The sequence below is a fragment of the Phascolarctos cinereus genome, unplaced genomic scaffold, assembly GCF_003287225.1.
Source record: "Phascolarctos cinereus isolate Bilbo 61053 unplaced genomic scaffold, phaCin_HiC Scaffold_2;HRSCAF=192, whole genome shotgun sequence".
Classification (NCBI taxonomy): Eukaryota; Metazoa; Chordata; class Mammalia; order Diprotodontia; family Phascolarctidae; genus Phascolarctos; species Phascolarctos cinereus.
In genome coordinates this window covers 345,958,086-345,980,787 of record NW_027555625.1, presented here as the reverse complement: position 1 = coordinate 345,980,787, position 22,702 = coordinate 345,958,086, and the positions used below count along the sequence as shown (strand labels likewise).

The 22,702-nt window shown below is 49.6% G+C and overlaps 1 protein-coding gene across 2 annotated transcripts; it reads right to left on the bottom strand.

Moving 5' to 3' along the window:
- Window positions 1-1,330: 1,330 nt before the first annotated feature.
- Window positions 1,331-22,364, bottom strand: PITX1 (paired like homeodomain 1). 2 transcript variants are annotated; one of them, XM_020991398.2, is made up of 4 exons: window positions 22,255-22,364; window positions 9,892-10,234; window positions 6,352-6,560; window positions 1,331-2,542 (listed from the first exon to the last, which is right to left on the bottom strand). In XM_020991398.2, the coding sequence occupies exons 2-4, from the start codon at window positions 10,052-10,054 to the stop codon at window positions 1,994-1,996; spliced, it is 921 nt and encodes a 306-aa protein (XP_020847057.1). In that variant the 5' UTR covers window positions 10,055-10,234; window positions 22,255-22,364; the 3' UTR covers window positions 1,331-1,993. The 2 variants fall into 2 exon arrangements, with proteins under 2 accessions (XP_020847057.1, XP_020847056.1); XM_020991397.2 differs by lacking the exon at window positions 22,255-22,364 and having other exon boundaries at window positions 9,892-10,480.
- Between the last annotated feature and the right edge of the window lie 338 nt (window positions 22,365-22,702).

The window sequence follows — 22,702 nt, the reverse complement described above, 5'->3', positions numbered from 1 at the left end:
AATAGGCTTGACAGCTGCGCGCTCGAAGTTACCAAGTTTCACGAAGGTTTGACTTTATGACTCGCCACGGTTCCAGAGACCAGGCAGCTGTCGGAAGATGAGGGGATAGGAGGCCGTCGAAATCTTGTTATTCCAGAGGACTTAGACCGGAGGATCCTCAGTCTTTCCTTGGGCCGGACCAGGATATAGTCTTAGCAGGGCTCCTGCAGTTGAAAATGTCCACGATGTCTTTGGTGGCCACCGACAGGGCCTTGTTTCCGTTGCTTTAGATCTGGGGTTGGGGAGCGCTGTGTGAAACTGAAGTGAGGCGGGCCAGTAGGCACCTTAGCCACTCTGCGGTTCGCGGAAAACTAACGGCAAAACTGGGCCATAAGATTACAAGTGGCCACCATCGCTGAGGCCCGAGATTCATAAAATGTCGGGACCGGAGTAGGAATAAAGAAGCAATCATTACAACTGCTTCTTCATCCTCCCTCTCTCTAGTGTAGCCCAGAGTCTCCGGCGACTTTAGAGCAGTACAGGCTCAGACGTAGTACCCAGAGTCACATGCCTCGGGGAAAATCTGAGTAAGCTGCATCGAGCTAGAGGAGAGGCGATGGAAGCAGTTGTTCCCAGGACTTCCAATTTTGGAAACCCTCACCCACCCCTGGGGGGAAAAACTCATATATATTTTATATATACACATACACACATTTATATGTATATGTGTATATACATATATATCGCTCCGCCAGTCTCAACAGCTACAGAATTCTCCGAAGCGCGGACTGAGGTCTCTCTTAAGAGTTAGCAAGCCCATGGTGCCTAGAAGTCAGGCAATGAAGCTAACTAAGCACAGTGACAGATAATTGAGCTCGTTTGTGTAGTATCCACCTCAATCAATGTCACAGTCCAGGGTGACCCTCCTGGGGCTTGGGCTTCTCTTGATGGGGCACAAGGAAAACGAAAAGATGCAAAGCAGTGTCTAGTGAGTATGCAATGACGTCTGAGCTAGGCTGGTCTGGGCGCAGTATTCGTAGTCTCCTTTTCGGGGCTGCATACAAAACAAGTCAGATTGTTGCTTCTCGGCTTAGAGGCTAAAGGCGGAGGCTGTCAGGACTCAGGCTTTGACCCTTGGAGAGAGTGCGGCTCTGGGCTCCCTTCATGGGCTGGGTACCGAGAAACTGGCTGGGAGGGCGAGGGGTGCCTGTCCAAGCTTCGCCCTGAGTTTAGGGGTGTGCATATCTAGAGATGCTGCTGGAGGGCTCCAAGGGCCGGATGGAGAGGGTCTTTTGACAAGCCCCTGCCTGCCTCATTCCTTTTAATTCAAGAAAAAAAAAGTCAAGAATCGTGCATTTTAAAAACAGTTTATTCTCCGCGCCGCGGACAATGCTCCAGCGCCCAGTAACGGCAGATATAAATAGAACTTTTGTTAAGAAGCTGACCCTCCTCTTCTCATTATTCTTAGCAAAAGTCTCAGCCCTAATAGGTTAAACCTTCTTCCTTAGGCCCCCAGCTCTGCACTTCCCCCTCCCCCCACCCCCGCAGTGGCAAACTCCCGTACCTCCTGCGCGCCACCCCCCCTTCGCCCCATCCTGCCATCTATTGTGCTGGCACGGACCCCTTCCTCCCTTGGCCACCGCTTCTCCCTCCCTCCGGTCCCCTCTCCCCTTTTTATCATCTCCGCCGGATCTCCGGAAAGTGGCCTTTTCACTACGCCTGTGCAAGTTCAAGTAATTACATACAACCCGCATAATCCAGAGGGAAATTGCAACTCATCCATTTATTCGTGGTTTTTTTTTCCCCGACGTCTTTTTTTTTAAGGGAGAGTGGAGGAGGAGGAGAAAACAAAGCAAAAACAAACAAACAAACAAACAAACAACAACAACAACAACAGAGAGTGGGGAAGGAAGAGGGGAGAGTAAAAGATACGTGTGGTCCGTGGTAGTCCGATTGGGAGCCTCCTCCCCGGCTTGGCCCTGGCCGGGCCCGGCCCGGCCCCCTCCCCACGCGGTCAGCTATTGTACTGGCAGGCATTGAGGCCGGAGCCCGGGCTCTGCAAGCTGCTGTAGCCAAACGTGGAGTGCTGTTTGGACTTGAGTCGGAGACTAGCCAGGCTGGAGTTACACGTGTCCCGGTAGACGCTGTAGGGCGAGCCCGGCGGGCCGTAGGGGCAGGCGCTGGACGACATGGCCGAGTTGAGTGAGGAGCCAGTGAGGTTGTTTAGGTTGTTGATGTTGTTGAGGCCGGAGTTGGGCATGCCTGGCACCGCCGAGTGCCCCATGCCAGAAGGCATGCTCATGGACGAGATGGTGCTGGGAGCCGAGAACATGGACTGCGAGGACAACGGGCTCATGGAGTTGAAGAAGGTGAAGCCCTTGGTGGATAGCGGCGCTGGCGTGAGGCTCTTTGCGGCCCAGTTGTTATAGGTATAGCCGGCGTACACATCCTCGTAGGGCTGCACCAGCCCGCTGAACTGCGGCACGTAGCCGTTCTTGCACAGGTCCATCTGCTGGTTGCGTTCTCGCTTCCTCCACTTGGCTCTGCGATTCTTGAACCAGACCTGAGAGAAGGGGAAGGAGAGAGGGAAGACAGAACCGCGTCAGTGTTTAGACTTGAGGGGCAAGGGTCTATTTGGACCCAGAGGTTCTGCCTTCCTTCACCCGAACCATATTCGCCTTTCACCCGCGGTCCTCCACCAATCCATACAATGTCGGACCCTCTTTCTTCTCTCCCAGTCTCTCCAATGCTGGACTTTCTTACCCCTCCCCTCCCTTTCTTTCTTGTACTCCTCCCCCAGGTGTCTCGATATTCTTCCTCAGTACCAAACTCTTATCTCCTCCACTTTCAGACATTTCTTCTCTCCCAGAAGGGCATTCTTTACTCTTCATTTCCTTACTACCTCTGACCGTTATCCTCTTTTAATCCAATACCAGACCTTCTTCATTTCCCCCCTGTACCAGATCTTTGTCCTTCCTCAAATATCACTCTCATCTTTCTCCCCCGGAATATCCTATTTCTTCTCCTTCAATATCCGATTGTATCTTCCCCTTCACTCCCAAACTTCTCTCCTCCCTTAAACGAAATTACCTTTTCTGTTTTATCCTTCCCCTACTCTACTAACCCTTCCTCTCCTGAGTTTGCCCGAAGCGATTTCAAGGCGACCTCCTCGGCTTTCTATTATTTTCTGCCCGTTGGGCGTCCATTTCCCCAGATCAATAATTGATCAGATCTAGGCGTCTTTGGCCTGATCTTGGGGGCCCCCAAACTCCTCTGCCCCTACTGCCTTTCCCAATGCAAATACAACGTAACAAAAATTCCCTGTTACGATCATAAAAATGGAATTGGATTAGTATGTTTGGGTAAAATCTCTCTAACCTCTCGGACAAGGATTCGTAACTAATGAGACTTTGGGCCTAATTTGCCTTCTTAGGGTGGTTGAAAAAAGTATTTAAATAAACAAACATACAAACAAACACACAAAGAAGCTAGGGAGAGTCGGGAGGGGACTTCTAATTCAGTCCTGTCCGTTTGTGCTCGGGGAGTTTCCCTCCCCAAGTCTCCCAGGCTCAGATCCACCCAACTTGAGCCAGCGCAGTCTGAGTTCCCCTCCTTCCCTAATGCTGGACTGAACGGGACTTTGGACCGAGAGAGTCACACCGAGAGAGGAGCTAGTCCGGGCTGTCTACAGCCCTTGCGTGGGATTAATCCAAATATTTGCCTTCACAGAAAATAAACGATCCCCTCTCTGCCCCTGGAGGAGAGCTGACTGGGTGGTAAAGCGGCCTTTTTATTGGGGAAGGAGGGGAAATAAGGTGGGGGAAGGGAGACGTGAAGATCTAGAGGTGGGATAGGGTGGGGGCAAGACTTTTCTGAGAAGTCAGTGGAAAGGAGGAGATTGGAAAGGAGAGGCAAGATCTGGACACTGGGCTTCTGTCCTAAAGCTCAATTGAATCCCGCTGGCACTGGAGAAGGAAGACAGAATGGTTTTCTAGATCCTGTTTTGCCTAACAAGATGTCAACCTAGCCCAGAACTAGGCCCCAGAAACTGTGCTTCCCCACCTCCCGCTGAGCAAAGGGTCCCTTGGGCCTAAGAGGTCCCTAGAGGAGGGGGGGTGTCTGGAGAGGAACTACCTGCGTTTTGGGAGAAGGAAATGGAGATGGAGCAGGGACTAGGGAGAGTTTAATGAGGCTTCTAGTAAGGGAGAGAAAGGAGGCTCACAGAGTTGTAAGGACAGTGTCCAAGCTTGCTACTCTCACTCTCCAACCCTTGGCTCCCCCGAACCTTGGGAACAGTCCTGTTCAGTGGGATGGCGGCCTCCATCTTTTCTCTGTGTGGCCCCTTAAATGTCCGCAGATTCAGGGACTTGGGCGGTCCTGAAATTGGCGTGTAGTAACACATTTAGGGAAGTATAGAAACACTGCCTCCTCAACTCTGTGCTTTGCATTGCGACCTTCCAGCCCATCTCCCGCGCCCATCCACTGAAGGTCCCTCTGAACAATACTAGTCCCAACACTCACTACTTGTTCAAAAGAGCCAGGTCAATTGAAGTTGGCTCCCAGTCCCAGCCTGGGTCTTGGGGGCACCACTGACCCTCAGCCCTCGGGGCCCTGAGTCCACAAGAGCTGTTGACTCGAGGCCTATTATCGTCACCTCCCAGCGGTAGGCTTATCTGTTAATAGTTTGCCCTATCTGATTAGTGCAAACAGCCTGGAGGCCTCCGAGTTTCCCGGGGCGCCTTGGTACCCAGGCCCAACTATTTAGTCCTTTCGTTGGTGCTGGTGGGCCTGTCCCTGACCCTTCTCCGCCGAATGGTTTCTGATCATACCGACATGGCTTCTGGTTTAGGGCGCTCACTTGCCGGATTTTGTTTTTTGGCCTTTCTTTCTCCGGGCCTCCCAGTCCCTAACACAGATGATTCTCCCTCCTTCTTCGGGGGAGTCAGAAGGTGACTCGGGAATGCCCTTCGGTTCTTTAATTTGGTTTGGGTTCGGTGCCATGAGAGAAAAACCTTCCAAAAAAGGAACAAAGGGCCCTTGTTAAAGTTCGACTTTGCGTCTGAGCAACACCGCGTCCTAGTGCGTCGCTGGGGCATTCTCTACGGAGCAGAACTCAGAGGATGAGGGGAAAAGAGGCTTGCACACCCAGTACAGCTTTCTATAATTAAGTGCCAGAGACAATAGCAGATCCAATGTTATCTGTTCACAATTTAATTATACATTCGTTTGTCCACTAGCACGGAAATATAGCTAGATGTTGGACCCGGGTCCCCCCCCCCTTTTTCTTCTTCAGGAAGTCTAAAGGAGACCTTCTCCTGAACTCCCTGCTGTTTGTAGTTGGGTGTGTGCGAGTCTTTTACTCCCCGTGTACATTTCATTCTGATTAGCACTCGCAGGTCACTACAAGGCTGGCAAAAATGTGAGCTTTGCCAGGAGGGAAAAAAAGGGAGGTTTGGAAAATGCCCTGATGGGGTGAGTGGCTCTGAGGTGGCTGCGAGCGGATTTGCACAGGGAAGATGTGGGGTGGAGTAGGTGTAGCATCGGTCTTTCGAACCGAGGTGTGTGGGACCCATTCCTGTGGACCCAGGTGCGTGGGAGCCCTATTGCGGCGGGTTTTGGCCCTAAGGGTTTCAGAAGGCCCTGAAGTATTTGCTGATAAATTTCTAGGGCCATGAAGTTCCTGCCTGGCCTTTTGGTCTCTGGTCCGGAGCAGTGTGCTCCTAGCCCCTGAAGTTCTCTCGTGTTCTGGGTTCTCTGGTCTAACCGCCTCTCTCCACTCCTTTATTTCTCAACTCTTCCCTCTGCTCCTGGTGAGTACCGCTTGGGCTGATCGGGGTTTTCCTTGGCTTTTTCTCGGTGGACTCTGCCTCGGGGATTTGGGAGGGTAAAAGAGAAGCATGGGTGGGCACATGAGGGAAAGATGTTTTGTTTTTTCTTTTTTTTTCGACGAGGTCTCGTGTACAAAGGATGAAAGTGGGGCAGAAAACGGTCGGATTGCAATCCCGTTTTGGACTTCAGCCCTGCTCCTGCTTCTTTCTAGGGTACAGTACTTAGCTCTTAGAAGCAAATATCCTCTCACCGCTGGGCTGAAAGCTCCAAGGCTAAACAGGGCCACCACTAATTCCCAGGGGCCTTGCTTCTCTGTGTATAGGGCCCCATTCTTCTTCCCCTCTACTGCTCCTGTGTCCTGCTGTTTCTAGGATAGAAGTTTCCCTGGCCCTTGGACACTAGTTTCTGAGGCCTGGCGATGGCCTGGGTTTGGGGATGGGGAGGTGCCAACAGGTGCAAACTTTTCCTGTATATCTTCTCCTTCTCTAGAACCCACCCGCGCCCCCGTCCATTTTCCCCCCTCCCCTCCCCACTCCTGCTCACCCGGACTCTAGGTTCGGTGAGATTGGTCCACACGGCAATCTCCTCCCGCATGCTCATGTCGGGGTAGCGGTTACGTTGGAAAGTCGCCTCCAGCTCCTGCAGTTGCTGGCTAGTGAAGTGCGTTCTTTGTCTGCGCTGTTTTTTCTTCTTGGCTGGGTCTTCACCACCTCCGTCCTCACTGCCCTTGGTTTCTCCGCTCCGCTCTTTCTCTGTAAGAGCGCACCGCCCGGACAGGAATCATACAACGATCTGGCCAGCTCGAAACCCTAACCCTGCAGTCCTGCAGCCCTGCCACCCACAAGACCCTTGGGCAAGATTCTTTTGCGCATTAACCCTACCGCGCTAATGGGCCTGTAACTGCAGCGCTTAGCCCTTACGGCTGCAGTCCGCGAGGGAAAGAGGCCGAGTTTTGCTTTTGTTTTCTGCTAGGAAAATAGCGATTTTTTGTTTTAATTCCGATTATTTTTGTTAATTTCGGTTCGGTTACTATTACTGTTGATGAAATAGAACTACAAGTTGCTTGTTAGGCTACTGCAGTTATTGGTTTCGATAACATTGTTGTTTTGCTACCATTACTGGTTATTATTGCTTTAGACTTTGATTACTGGTTGGTGTATTTTGTATTGTTATTCCTTATTACGATATCATTATTATTGGTACTATTACTCAGATAACTCTAGGTGAACACGGCAGTACCCAGTCCTTTCTAAGCAAGCCTGTAATTGTTGTCCCAAGCTCCCAGCACCTGCCCTCCCTCCTTCCCCATCCAGGTTTAGTTAACTACCCACCACCCTAGGGGACAGAAAATTCAGAGTCCCCCAGAGATGTAATGATAGTAATGGGCATTTTGAAGAAAATCTAAATTTTCCTTGGGCCAAGGTCTCCCAGGCCTCACTTTTCAGGCAAGGGAATGAAAACGCAGACACAGATACAAACAGACCCTGGACTACTAGAAAAACTTAACTGATGTGGAAGGTGAGAAAAAAATACTTAAGTTTAGGCCTATCTAGATACTCGACTAAGAAACAAGCAGAGAGCAACATAAACATAGTTAAAGAGGGTTACCCAAACACGGAAAAACACAAGAATACTTGTATACACAAAGACACACAGGCATTTGTAGACACAAATGGAGAAACGCAGAAACATTCATAGATACAAGTATATAATGGAGAAACACAGATGAACAATTAGAGAAACGCAGAAATCTCCCAGAAATACAGAGGCATGAATTCACAGAAGCATACAAACTCAGGGAAAAATAATCAAACACAGAGAAACATAAAAACATTTATATTAACACTCATAGGCAAGAAGAGATACAGAGACAAGCAGAGAAACACACAGACATTTGTAGAAACATGTACTGAGAAACAAATGGAGTAAAAAGAGACAATTAAAGACAGAAAAACTACACTGGCATTTCTAGAAACATAGACAAAATCTTACAATGTTAGAAAATCACAGATATTTGTAGACACAACAGAGGGAGAAACACAAATGCAGAATCAAATAAAAGAAGAAAAATAGGCATTTATAGACACATAGAAAAACACAGACATGCAGAAAAACAGGCATGAATACACAGGCCAACATTTATAGATACACAAAAGAGACCATACCAACACAAAAAAATACACATATATTTATGTGTATTGAGAAACATGCACAAATACAAATACTTAGGTATTTATAGACAGAAACATGAAAATTAATAAAATAATAGGCTTTTACAGAAAACTAAACAAAGGCATTTTATAATTACAAAAATACACAAATGGAAGAAAACACCCAGTCTCCACTGACAAAGACATAGAAACACACATATACACAATATACATCGACAACAGAGATACATTTAGGGGTAGGGGAAGGGGAGGGGAGGAAAGACCAGATTGATGCCCTGTTACAGACTGGCCAGGAGCCCTGCTACCTTCTACTCTTTCTAAATATTTAATTGTTTATTTGTATGAGCCAGGGTTTGTCGAGTTCAAGTAGAAAATAATTTCCCAGTTCTTCACTAGCCATCCAGGAGATTTTATCTTTGATTTAGCAGGGAAATCAGGACAGTGCAGAGTGAATTAAATTGAATTTTAACTTTCACAAATATAAAGTGAATCATCATCTAGTCTTGGGCTAGTATTGTTCCTCTTCCCCATAACCTTCCTACACATATCTGTAGCTTTAAAAAAATGCGCCCAAATGAAAAATTAAATAAATTAATTGAAAACCAAAATTCCTTTTTCTTTCTCCTCCCTCTGGGTGAATGGAGGATTTCTCTGTCTGGAAAATAGAGCATGTGGGGCTGGCTCCCAGGGGCCTCTAGCGGGCTAGCATTTAGCCCCAGAGAGCGATCAACATCTACTTTTAACTCTCTAGCTCCCATTTCTGGAACAGTTTTTGGAAGTGAAAAGGAGCACCCACAGCTATCAGAATTAAATTCTAAAAAGGGGCCACTCGACATCCCCAAAGTCCGGTACAAACACCTAGAGTGAACTTAATTGAAAAATCTCCGGACCTTTTTTTTTTTCTCTCTCTCCCGTGCTCAGGTTACACCATGTAAACGCTGCTTGTTTCTCTGCCTGAGTAGGGAGAGAGGGAGGGCGCTTGGCCCGAAGCTCCGGGTAGCTTTGGGCCTTGGAGATCCCGCCTAATATTGGCCTCCCTGGTCCCTGGATCCCGGAACCATGCCTAGGAAGGCACAAGGCAGAACTTTAATCTCCTTTTACTCAGTTTTGTTAATTTTCCCCGCTCTTCCCCAGATGTTTGTCCCCTTTAAAACATTTCATTCCCGTGTTTCTCTCTCTCTCTCTCTCTCTCTCTCTCTCTCTCTCTCTCTCTCTCTCTCTCTCTCTGTCCTTCTTGCTCATCTATTTAGATTTTGTCAGTTTTTCTTCTCTCTCCCTTCTTCATTTTCATACCGAATCGTTTAAAATCTGTAGCTTCCCATTTGCTTGAAAAGGCAGCTTTTGCAAAACCAATCGTGTCCTATTATTTGCTCCTGGAGAATACAGACTCTGTGTAACCCTCTCCCCGGTTATTTTTCCCCTCCCTATTTGTCAACGCAGGGTAACGTAATTTAAAATAAAATGTTTAAAAGAGTACAATGTTTTTGTGCTGAGTTTGTAAGAAAAAGTATCCTCTTCCAAGAAAGAAAGAAGCGAGGGAAGAACCTGGGTCGCCCCTGTAGCCAGTGGGGGAATGGTTTAATTCCTCTCGGAACACTCGGGGCAAGCCAGCCTGGGCAGGAGACTATTTGTTGGCGCTGTCAGGCTGGACAAGTTCCCCACGCACTCGTAGCTCTGGTGACAGGCATGCTTTCTGCACTGAATGGTGCACCGCAGGACCGCTGCCCTTTATCTCTGGGCCTCTCCGGCCGAGGTTTCTCTCTTACCCCGCGCCTTTCCCCAAGACTCAGTCCACACCACTTCTTGGATTCTGAGTTTAGTAAGTAGGTCACAATAGGGGGATAAGGAGTAGGAGAAGGAAGTGCAGACGGGGTGTGGGGAGTGTGGGTCGGGGAGGCGGGGAGAGTGTTACCTGGGACCTCTGTGTCGGAGGATTCGCTTGCCGAGTTCTCCAGGGGCTCTCGGGATTCAGAAGCACGGGCCAGGTGGAAACTGGAGCTCATGTCGTGGGGAGGCGGCGGCCGAAGTCCTTCGGGTAGCCGCTCCAGGCCCATACCCCCTTTAAAGGAATCCATGGCGGCAGTGGCGGGGGCCTGGAGGCCTCAGGCTCAGCTTCCAGTCCCCAGCAGCCAGTTGGGCACGGGGGCTACTAGTTCTTTAGGCTGCTCTGGCTGGGACCCGGCACCAGTTTTGGGCAAGAGGACCCTCGGGGGCAGCCCGGGCTCTGCTCTGCCTGTCCAAAAGTTCCCTCCGATCTGCGGGGAGAAAGAGACAGCGCCTAAGCGGGCAGCCCACTGGGCGCCCCTGGGCTGCGGCGCGGGCAGCCGCGCGCCTTCCGCCCCATGGGCAGCGTTTGGCGGGCCCAGGGGCCCCCCCCCTTCCCACAGCAAGGCTCAGCAGAGCCGGAGCGAACAGAGCGGTGCGCCGCAGCGGAGACGCAAGTGACCTGCAGCCCAACAAATGCCAGCAGTTAAAACTCAGCTCCTCCCCTTGCAAGGTCAAAACCTCCGCGTCTCGCGGGGAGATCACTCTTTCCAGAGCTCATAGCCTCCCAGAGCTCTAAGCGCAGCACGGCTGCTGCAGCTCCCCATATATGTAACTTGTTTCTAAGGCACCGGGTGCTGTGGACAGAGGCGGTCTTAAAGCAACAACGCGCTACACTAGGTTCCAGCAGTCCCTGCGCTGGGGGGTTGGGGTGGGAGAGGGAGGAGGGTGGGAGAAGATGGGGGAAAGGAGGAGAGGAAGGAGGGAGGGCTGGCGGAATCGAGTTTTCAAGTTGCCTCCGCCTCTGCTCCCCCTTTGCCTCTCTCCCTCCCCTTATACATCCCTCCCTAACTCTCTCTCCCTCCCCACCCCCCTCTGATTCTCACTTTTATCTCTTTATCTTCTCAAGTTTATCTCAGTCTATCTCGACTTCTGTCGCTCACTCTCCATCTCTGTTCACCTCTCTTTTTCTCTCATTTTCTCCTGTTCTCCCCCCTACCTGCTCACACGCAGTCTCCCTAACCTTTCTCTGTGTCTTTTTTCTCTCCCGTTCCACCCTAAGTGACATGTTGATTTCAGCCTTGGCTTCACCATACAGCCTCAGTTTTGCGTGTCCTGCTCTTGATGTTTTATTTTCCACAAAATTATTTAGATCCATATACCAACCTCTAGAATAAGAATAATTTCTAGAATAAGTATATACAATACCTAATGTCGTTTCCTACGGAGGAGGGGGGAAGTGAGTTACTATTGCCCAAGAACCTCATTATCTTCTTCTGTATTCAGCGCCCCCCCTCCTCTAGCTCTTATTTAGAGGAAGGATGCGGGGGAGTAACCCTATCTCGCAGCTAATGGAAGCCAGCGATTCTCGTTTCTAATTAGCCGTGATCTTATACCCAAACCTCTTCCATGGCCTGCACACCACAGTCAATTTTACGGGACTGGAAAAGAAGAAGCATTTTTCTAGAGAAATGGTCGCTTTAGTACTAGATTTCTCTTGCTCTAGTTGTGCGGTGGAAGGGTGGAAGAGTTGGGAAAGTCTGGGCCCAAGGGATCTTTCCCCCTGGAACCCAGCTCCCTTCTACCTGAAAGACTGAGACAAGCTCAGAGCCATCACAGACCACTGAGATGAGGAGACACTGACATAGGTATGTAGTTGTGTGTTTAGGTTTGTGAATGTACACATTTATGGACCCAGAACCTTTTGTGCTTCAGTGAATGATACAATGCAGCAGAGACTGAGCTTACATAACACATTATGTTGTTCAGGCAATATGTGCGTTGCTATATAGCATATATTTTGCATTTCCAAACACTTCCTATGCCATGTACGGATGAAACTACATGTAATATATGTCCTGCAGGGCCCCATAGTTTTGTTGGGCTCTTCACTGTATACACCATTAGGTACATCTCAGTCAGAATCCTCTCTTTTGCCTAGGTGTATCTACATTCATCTTCCTGGGATAGTTCAAGGGACAGTGTTGCCAACACAGAGAGATTAATCTTAGGTCGTTCGGTGTCTGCCTTCTCCTAGTCTCTTGGGCCTGTATTGAAATGTGCCAAAGGGGAGGCAAGACTCCTTGATCTCCCAGGGCTCCTTGTGGCCTGGGCTGAGCTGGGGAGGGTCTCCAGACCTCTGAGGCCTTCAGTAGGAGCCCATATTTTTCTTTGGGACAGACTTTTCCAAACTCCTCTCCTGGTGCCTGATCCACCAAGGTCCTGGCTAAAGATTGCCTGGGAGATTTCACTGGACAATTTTTAACTTGCTCTACTGAGCCCTAAGCAAACAGGGCTGGCCCTGGGCTCCCCCAAGGCAAGAGCTAAGGGGCAGAATCAGGGAGACTGTGACCCCTTACTTCCTCCTTTCCTTTTGCTTAGGCAGGGCCTGGAGAAACCAAGACTTGTATAGTGCCTTGTCCTGCCATGGTCCCTTCCCCCACTCCAAAAAGATCTGACCTGCAAATTTGAGTCTAGGGCAGACAAACACCAAAACCACCTCAGTAAGTCATCTTTTGTTCCCAAGGCAGAGGAATGGATTTAATGAACACCTTTCCTCCATTAGTTAGTTGATTTTTTAAAAGTGGTACCCAGGGCAGCTAGGTGGTGCAGTGAATAGAGCAGGGGCCCTGGAATCAGGAAAACCAGAGTTTAAAACTGGCCTCAGACACATAACACTTACTAGCTGTGTGACTCTGGGCAAGTTACTTAACCCAATTGCCTTTAAACACACACACACACACACACACACACACACACACACATAGTACCTAATCTGGTAACTCATCTAGTGGATGTCCCCATAGATTCCCCCCCATCCCCATTTTTAGGGAGTTCCTCTTGTAATCCTGTTATCCAGGGTTTATGGAACCAGTCTCCTTAACTTGTTAATAGCTAGCCAGGCTAATATGTATCATCTTTGGCTTTCTCAGATACTTGGAGATTAGCCCTGAGACTCAGGCCCCAGCTGGGCCTTGGCACTTAGTTAGAAGATCCCTTGAAGTTCTCACACGTGTCTCCCAACTCCCCGAAACAAAATTTCCTCTCTTTTTCCCCAGGTCCCTGGAGTTTGAGAGTCTCCCCATTCCTAGGATCTAAGCTACAAATATTTCAGAGAGGTGAAAGGCCAAGGATTGGAGGTGTCCCCAAAACAGGAATAAAGTAGCTACCAAGACTTTCATCACCAGGAAATGGAACAAAAATGGAGTGGTAGTGAAGGCAGAAGTAAGATAATACTGTCCTCATATCCTAGACCCAAGACAATCAAGGTTGGCAGGGAGGGAATATTGGAGATGTGTCTGTGTGTGTGAGGAGAGCAGGATAGTCTAGTTATCTAAGAGGGAAGGATCCCCTCAGCCATCCTCTGGATGGACTCTATTCTGGCTGGAGGTTTGTCATACCTGCCCCCTCTCCTTTACTTCACCTTCTTTCTTCAAAACTTGGGAATCTCAAAGATTTGGGAGCTCAGCTCAGGACTGGCCAGCAATGGGAAATGGGGCAAGGCAGGCAATAAGGAGGATGAAGCTGCAGTTCACTAGAGGGTGGAAATCCCTCGAATTTAGAAGTGAGATCTCTGGAATTGTAAAGACCAGGGCCACTCTCTTTTTTCCTCTGCTTCACTCAGACACAGCTTAACTGATCCATTGTGATGCTGTATTTTGTTTTTAAATCAAGAAAAGATGTGAGGGAGAACTTTTGAACTAGTTTATGGAAAGTCTAAGAAAACATATTTCAGTTTTTCTGGGGGTTCAAATTCTTTTCTCTTGTTTTCCCCTCCTTTTCCTTCTCTTTCTTCCCTCTTTGTATCTGTCCCCTCCCCCTTTTCTCCATTGCTGCCTCTTAGACTTTTAATTTATTCCACTGTAGTTTTTGTCCAGGCCTTTAGAAGAATTTTAAAGAAGGGATGAGCCAGAATAAAAGGGATTTTTTCTCTTCCCGAACTTTGGGTTCAGGGGCCTCCTGACTTCTATTAGACATGCTAAATTTTCAGAAGGGAGACTGTGAACACTTCATTTCAAAAAAGGCTTATCAGCCCTCTACACTCCCCAATAATCCTGCATATAAAAACGAATCTGATTCTAAAGTAACCAAGTCCAAGGCCACAGCTGGCTTGTTGGCTGCGGGGCAACGCGGAGCTCTTCAAGAGCAGAACATACAAGAAGTAAGTGTACCCCTCTCAGATACAACCTTGAATACTGTCATTCCTCTCTTTACCCTTCAAATGGGCAGATCTCCTGTTAGGCAGATCTGAAACTTGGTCGGACCTTCAGTGTTTACTAACGCCACACACGTATATGCCGGACTCTTCACCCGAACTCAGAAACATTTGGACACGAGTGGAGCAGTGCACACATACATACAGGTTAGCTGCGATAGTCTGCAGATTTCATCTTTCTTCTTATCCGGGAGAGTAGCCTTATGAGTCTGGGGATGGGCAGCTGAGACTGTTCTAGAACATGGGAGAGGGCTTGTTTCTGGGCTTAAGCAGCCTTTGGCACTTTGGCCCCTGGCCTGTGAGAAGTGCACTTGGGGCCACAAGATTTCAGTTTTAAACATTCTTGATAAATGGTTTGTACGCCTTCCCCTTCCAATTCCAGGGAATTCACCTATCTCCAATCTCACTTTTTCTGACCGTCAGAGGCCTTTCCCTCCACCTCTCAGACAAGCAGAACTAGGCCTTCAGGACAAGCTGAGGAGGCATTTTCATTCTGTCTCTGAAGAAATTCTGGAATGTGTCAAATGTGGAACCCACATATCCTCTCATCCCTCCCCCCCGGGGACTATGGTCCTGCTGTTCTGTAATCTGAACTCCTTCCCCCACTCCCCTTCCTTCAGGTTGTATGAGCAGGGACCAGGCCACCCTCCTTTATAAGGGAAGAAAGGCAGAGGCCTCAGTGCTGGTCTTTTAGAATCTCTACACATTTTTGAAAGCGGGTGATGGTTTAGTTCTGAGCCCCGGTTTCCCATTTCTAGAACTCTGGGAACTTGGAAATTCCTCTTCCCTTCTCACATTTTTTACAGGATCCATCAGACATTTGGATTCTAGTTTTAGAGCTAGCAGTCATAAGTCATTTAGTTAAAAGTTCTTCTCATTTTACAGATGAGGAAAATCGAGACCGGGAGAAGCAAAAGCTACCAACTCAGAGACAAAAGTAACAAGTAACAGAACAGGGATTCCAGTATAAGTCTTCTGACTTCCCACCCTTTCCCCCAAATACATTCCATTTTCTTTTAAAGTTGGTCTTACTTTTAAACACAACTCCTCTTTTCTCTCCTTGTGGACACTCCAAAAGTCCCACTTGATTTGTTGCAGGGAAGAGGTTTAGATTCTGACACCTACCTTAAATACAACATCAATTTTTTTTTTCCTGCTAAGCAGGCTCGGGAAAAGGCTGAGCTGTATACTTGACAAAAGAGATGGGCAGATTCCACCCCCGCCCCCAACGAAGGGATTGTCAGTTGCTTTTATTCCCGCCTCCTACAGTTCTCAGTAGCAACTTCTAGGTATCCTTGAGAAGCCTGGCAGTCTGGCCGCGCTTTAACTGTGCTCTCCAAATTTGGTTTTCGGGGGAACAATTCTGATCGTCAAATATTCTCAACCTACTCACACTGCCACTCTCCCACTTTCACCTTGCGGATCCAAAACAGAAAAATAGCTTTCCAAATGTGTGTGTGTGTGTGTGTGTGTGTGTGTGTGTGAGAGAGAGAGAGAGAGAGAGAGAGAGAGAGAGAGAGAGAGAGAGAGTATAGGGAAAGACCTATACTGTACACACATACACACACACACACACACACACACACACACACACACACACACACACACACACACACACTTTCTCTCCCTCTTTGCCAGAAAATAACCAAATCTCCGATCCCTCTCCTCCCTAAACACTCCTGTGAGACAAATTTAAAAAGCTACCAGAAGAACTCCAAGGCTGGAGACCTTAGCAGGAAATTGGAAGTTAAAGGTTCAAGGCTGGCTTGAGTTTGGGGCTCTCTCTCTCTGGCAAAGAGGAACATTACCCAATGGGTGGAGAATTCCCCACTAGGAGAAAGGAGAGGGATGCAAAGCGACCTAAGACTGGGGTTCAGATTATTGGTGTAGTGGTCTCAGGGCTATAAGAAACTTCCGGAGTTTGTCCTGACAATAAAATATACCAGCGAGTGCTGTAAACTGGGCCTGGGGTTTTTATCAAGGTGCTTGCTTGTGAAGGCCACGCAGACTCGAATTAGATCAATGTTCTGGGAAGACTCAAAAAGTGTTAGGCGAGGTTCCTGCGGAAGAACGAGTTGGGGTGAATTGTGAGAGCTGACTGGCAATCTTCCGGTGGCCTGCTCTTGATACCTAAACCTGTGGGTTCTCGCCAAGCCTCATAGTAAACTGTGAACACTTTGTTTGCTTCTCCACCCCACCACCCCATCACCTAGCCCAACTTGGGCTGAGACCCAGGCTCCTGGGGAAAAGGATCCTGGTCAAGGATTCTGGCCCTTCTACTCCAGCAGCCCAAACTAGGCAGAGAAGCTGCAATAGCTTCTGATTTGTCATCTATCAGTCACTATCTACTCCCTGCCTGCTGCCTTTCCTGCAGGAGAGGAGACCTGCCCCAGATTGGGGCAATCCTGTCTCTCAAAGGGGACTGCCCAAGGCCAGGGTGAAGAAATGGAGAGGGAATTACAGCTGTATCAAAAGATACTTCTCCTTTGCAGGCTTCTCTCCATTATTAAATGAGTTTGTACTGGAAATCAGTGCCAGTAGAGCTTCCTAAGTCACTCGAACCATTAGCTCCAGGCATTCATTCTAGAGTACAAAATCACCACTCTGAGTACCCAGCAGTGGGACCTCTAAGACCCTAGAGACAATCTCATCGAAGTTGGTTATTCTCTGTTTCCTAGGGACTTTTGCAGCATCCTCACAGGTTAAGCTCACATTTATTTCACTTGGTGTTTTATAAAATGTCCCATTAATGCATGGCACATAGGAATGGACATACATGCATACATATATATACATATATGTGTAGTGATGTGTATACATTCTCCTAGGAACAGAGAATCATGCATGTAGACACACTTGTTTGGTAGTATGCATTAACATATCCACCCATTTTATGTGTGCACACATGTAGACATCAACAGCACTTTTGCTAACCTGTGAAATCTTCCTCACTTCTCCTGGTACTACTCTGATTCCAAGGAAAACAACAAAGGAAGGTTGGAGTCGGAGAGAGGTTTCAAGAAGAGCCAGGGTTCCTCTCTGGGTGTAGCAGATCGGGTGGACCATGTCTCCAGGCCCTGGCAATGTAAGAAGGACCCTAAGGGTCATTTGATATCAGGTGAGGAAACTGAAACTTCTGTTGACCTTTCTCTCCACTGCCTGGGCAGGGACAGGGGCAAGGTGCTGGGCATGGGAGCCTGTTGATCCCTGAGGTTGTTTGGAGTGGATGCTCTCTTTGAGATAGATCGAAGCTCTGTCCAGGACTGAGTTGGGGAATGGTCTGGATTGGGGCCTCTGGGTTGAATCTGACTGAGGACTGGCCCAGTAGGTTGGCTCAGGATGGAATGAGAAAGGCTGAAGAGGCAACTTTGGCTCTTCCCAGGTAGGGAGCAAAGACAAATGGGAATGGATAGAGTAACCTTATTCGAGTTCTCAGACCGATATATATATTAAAATGCTAATGGACCTGGGTCGCAGCTGTTTGATTTGGGCCGGGGCTCGAGACCCGTGCTTCCCGCCACTATTTCCTGGGCTTCAAACCAAACCCTCTCTTGAATTGGGGAAAAGCAAAGTCTAGTAAGTGTAGGTTTCCTCACTGTCTCTCCCCTCCTTTTCCTAGCGTCTCTGCGCTACTTTTTACTCTTTAATGCTCCTCGCCTTCTCCTCCCCCTCAAAAAAAGGAGGAAAAGGAATTTGTTTTGAGAGTGGGGTCTGTCAGATGGCCTCTAGGCCAGCTATTCAAGTGACATTCCTGCTGTAAGCCTCTTAGTGAAGTGGATAAGTTCAAACTAGAAAACCCAGTTTAGTTAAATAAATGGGCAGGGACCACCTACTCTTCTCCAGACGCTGCGTCGGGAGACCCCGACATCTCCTTTCCCCCCATCTCCTCCACCAAGCTCCCCTCCCAGTCCACCCCCCCCCCCCCCCCCCAAGCAAAAAGACAATTTCCCTCCCTCTATGCCTCCAAGGAGCTCCTCCACTGCTCTGCTGGAGAGACTAATGGCTGGGGTAGGGATGCCGGGGACGTGTGTGTGTGTGTGTGTGTGTGTGTGTGTGTGTGTAAGGAGAACAGGGGAATTTGGAAAAAGTCTTAAGGAGACTTATTTTATTTTAACAGACACAAATGAAACCCTAAGGTTTCAGTAAGCCAGGGCAGAGCTAGGAGCGTCTCTCTCTCTCTCTCTCTCTCTCTCTCTCTCTCTCTCTCTCTCTCTCTCTCTCTCTCTCTCTCTCTCTCTCTCTCTCTCTCTCTCTCTCCCTCCTCCCCCACCCCACCCCAGTGCTTAAGCCCCTTCCCCCGGGGCCTTCCGACCAGACACAAGGCTGGGGAAGGGGAAAGGGGAACCAAGGAGGGGGATGTGAACTACGCTGTCCGCAGCAAGCAAGGAGCCCGGGGTCTGTCTCGGCCCCCCCCCTCCCCACACCCCCCTTCCCTCCCAAGCCTCTGGGGGAGGCTGCAGTGAGTGCTAAAGACCCTTCTCACTGGTGCTAAGGAGAAAAAGCTTCACTCTATCCGTGCAAGAATCTAGCGAACGCTGAAACAATCCAATCTCCGGGTTCTGTGCCCTAGAGCAAACGTAAGAGGATGTAGAGAGAAAATGGTAAACTTTACATTACCCACCTAGACACGCTGCTCTCCGCATATACTGTGCCTCAACCTTTCTAATTGAGAAGAACTCTGCATTCCCACTTCCGAGTGCCCAGCTCTACCCGCCTGGAAAGCACTTTTCTCTCGATATTAGTGTGTGTATATGTGTGTGTGGGGGTGGGTGGGGAGGAAGTTTCGGGTCAGGCCAGAGCAGAACTGGACGAGCCATAGTTTCCAAACATACTCTCCTCTTAAGAGTGTAGCCCAAGGAGCAGATTTACCTGACCTCCAAATTTTTGTGAACAGAATTTGAAATCCAGAGAAGGAACTTTCCCACTCCGAAATTCCGTGTTTGCGGCTCAGTCGCGATCCTTTTTTTTTTTTTTTTAAATCCCAGACAGCGACCACTCTGTTCCGCTCTCACAGCTAGGGGCCGAATCCTCAAGGCTGCTGCCATCTTGGGGAACATCCTGCAGAGGTTCAATTCAGCCCAGGAGAGGCAGGCCTGGTCCCCACCTCCCAATCGGGTCAGGGCTCAGGTAAGGGGAATGCGTAGGCTGCTTTTTAGGTGAGTGGAACTGGAGGACACAAACCTGGCGGACAATTTTCACACTCTGCCTTGGGGACCAGAGCCTTGAAAACTGATGGCCTTAGTCTGGGAGAACAGTAACGTGTACCCAAAGCCAGGGAAAGAGGTAGAAAGTTTCAAACCACCAACAGTGACCGTTTTTCCAACTACTCGATGGGGTTGGCGGTGCGGGAGGAAAGGTGGGAGAAAGTCAAAAACTAGGCGAGAGTCAGATCTCTTGAGGGGGAAAAACCCCGCGTCAGTCTCGGCACAAAGGGTATAAATTCGGCTACTGTATCGTAACCTACCACTGGACTGAGACATAAGAACATGGGGATAGACAGAGTCCTTTTTACTATATGAAATGTAAGCTATTTGTCTGACTGGAAGTTCCCAAGACCGGTGTAGAGAAATAAAATTTCCCGAATGACTTCCCGAGATTGGGTGGGAAAGGTCGGAAGGCTGTGAGGTTCGGCACTGAATACCCAGGCCTAGGCTCAGACCCAAGAAAAGGGTAAGTGTTGGGGGGGGTGCGGGGGCCGCTGCCAACAGGAAGCCTTCTCTAAATGGGAAAGCCGGGAGAGGTGGGAAACCCGGGCCAGCCAAAGTCGAAGCCCGAAGCTTCTCCCACCTGGATGCCGGAGCTCAGGCTTGACTGAGAGAGCAATTGGGAAGCTGGCGATTCTCTCCTCAGTACAGCCAGCTCTTTATTTGGCGGAGACCAGTTCCTGTTCTCCCCGAAGAGAGTGCAAAAAGAAAGGAACAGAGATCCTCCCCACCTCACCTCATTCCCTCCCCCCTTTCCTGCTCCTCCACTTTAGAGAGTAGGAAATCAAGGCCCCAAGAACAAGCACCAAAGGTCTGGAGGAAAACAGACAGAGTGAAGGTTAAGCTTTGGACTAGAGCCCCTCCAACTTACACCCATAACCTCACAGCTCAGCCTGAGGAAACTGGTATTTGGTTTTAAGAAGCTAAGGGCATTTCTTTTTTGAGTTTTCTATTAAAAAATTAAAAGCCGATTCTACTTTCCCTACTGGGCTAGATATGAAAGGTTGTGCACGCTCTTATCCTTCCCCATTCTCCCAAAACTGAGTGTTAGGAGCATAATTTTGGGAAGAAGAGAGAGCTCCCCCCTCCTCCACCTTAGGTCCCCGCCTCGGGCGTCAGTACAAGGCCACAGGCTTGGCCCCTGTCCCTCTGAAAGGTAAGGGGACCATGGATACGTAACCACACGCCCATAGAATCTCTCTCTCTCTCTCTCTCTCTCTCTCTCTCTCTCTCTCTCTCTCTCTCTCTCTCTCTCTCTCTCTCTCTCTCTCTCTGTCTCTCTCTCTTTTCTTCCCCTTATAGAGCACCCTGCCTCTTCTCCTTCTAGGCAACGAGGTGCCCTTGAAAGTACGCTCTCTTCTCCCCGACTCCGCCAAAGCACACACCTGCAGGTTAAGCCACAGCTCTAGGTGGGTGAGCAGCTGAACTGGAGAGGCTAATGCAGGGCAAAGCGTTCGCTTTTCCCGGGATCCCTTTAAGGCGCTGGATCAAGTGGCTACTGCAGCCTGTAAAAGCCCAGCAAATGCTGTCCATAAAAGTATAACATTTACTAGATACGTTAAAATTGGCTACTTGTCACAGACCAATTTTTCTTCCTCTCCACTCTCCCTCCCCTCCCCTCCTCAGCCCCCCTACAGCTGGCTTCCTTTCCCCAATCCCCACTCCCCTTCCTATCAGCCAGCACTTTGGGCAAGGGTGAACGTGGCTGGGGTCGATCAAGTCCTCTCCTTTCTCTTCCTACCTACAGACCCACTAGTCCAAGTGTCCCCCGCCCCCAACTTTCCCCACCCAGGCAACGTTGCTCTCGGGCCCCGAACGGCTTTTTTCTTTGGGATGAAATCTCCGAGTATGTAAAGTGAGGTCAGCCCACTGGAATTAAATTTCCCAGCGCATTTGTCAGTTTTGACGAAGCGCAGAACTCCTAAAGAATTTACACGAGGTATAAATTTGTCAAGGACTTAGGCTACGAAGCGAAGGCCGGCGGCAGCCAGGGCATTCGGAACCGCGAGCAGAGGCGAGGCGGCTCTGCGCCTGGGGAGCTGGCTCAGCAGTGTGGAACCCTGGACCATCCTGAGCGTCAGCGGCCCCCACAGTCCCAGGAAACACACACAATCACATACAGATCTAGTTCCAAGCAGCTCTTGGTTTGCACACACACCGTGTAAGCCTTGCTCCCGCACCGCACTAGTCTGCTCAGCAGCGCGCTAGGCTTTGACAGACCTCTAAACGCACCCGGAATAACCGCCAATCTTAGAAACTGCGTGGTTGGAGAGATCGTCCTTCCTATAACTCAGAGTCGCCCAAGCTAGGCTCAGAACGCACATCTGGAAAACAACTGGCCAAAGGCAAGAATCCTAGCAGTGGACCCGGAAGAGGGAGAGTGTGTCTATCATCAGTCTGTCCACCTTTTACCTCACATTTCCCGCCGCTCCCAGTTCCCTTCCACTTCTCTGCTCTGCGGTGCCAATTGCTTGCGCGCCCCCTCTCCAGTTCTGCTTCTTTCTCCAGAGGGCAGTCCTTTAAGCAGTCAAAGATCCTCTCTCGGCAGACAGAGAGGTCTGTTCAGCCCTGGTTATCAGGCCGGCCAGGGCCCGAAATGCGGGCTTGGGTGTCAGGAGGCAAAAGCGGGGACTGAGGAAGGGGCAGTACCAGCAGGAGGCAGCCCGGTTCTGGCGTGGGCAGTTAGGGTTACCCAGCATGGAGCTCTCCCAGGGGCTCAGTAGCCTAATGCGAAACAGCCGGAGCCACCGCGGGTGGTGAGTCCCTTAGCTTCACCCCAAGCAACATCTCCCTCTGTTCCCCACTGTTTGTCCACTCTCTCCGTCCCTTCAACCTCCCTTTCCTGACTTCTCAAAGCTGTTCTCTTACCCACCTTGGTGCTGGTCACTGTGGACTCAGGGGTTGACGGGCCGCAAACTCAAAGCTTAGAGCCCACAGCTCCAGGGTAGCCTCGACCCGGGCTCGCTCCTCCTGCTGCTTGGAGCCCACGAGGAGGGCGGGGGACGGGGCGGGGCAGGGACACAGGGCGGAGACGCTCGAAGCTGCGGCCCCGAGGGCGGAGAGAGAGGGCACAAGAGCTGGGGGGTCTGGGGCACAGAGGGAACCCTAACCTTGAGAATCACAACGAACAGAAGAAGCCTGGGGTGTGAGTGAGGGGAGCAATGATTTAGCTGCCACTCCAAGAGGGCTAAGCTGCCATGAGGACGTGTGTGTGTGTGTGTGTGTGTGTGTGTGTGTGTGTGTGTGTACGGCCCAGGAGCAGATTGTCAGCCCAGCTCTAAGCTCCGAACTCCGCAGGTTGTGTGTATGTTTGAAGGGTG

Bases quoted from the DNA above. Each gene is read 5' to 3' on its own strand.
- PITX1 (XM_020991398.2), bottom strand. From the start codon at position 10,054: ATGGATTCCTTTAAAGGGGGTATGGGCCTGGAGCGGCTACCCGAAGGA. The intron at 6,561-9,891 runs GTAACACTCTCC...GCGCTCTTACAG, and splicing joins CTCCGACACAGAGGTCCCAG to AGAAAGAGCGGAGCGGAGAA. The intron at 2,543-6,351 runs GTGAGCAGGAGT...CCCTTCTCTCAG, and splicing joins TCACCGAACCTAGAGTCCGG to GTCTGGTTCAAGAATCGCAG.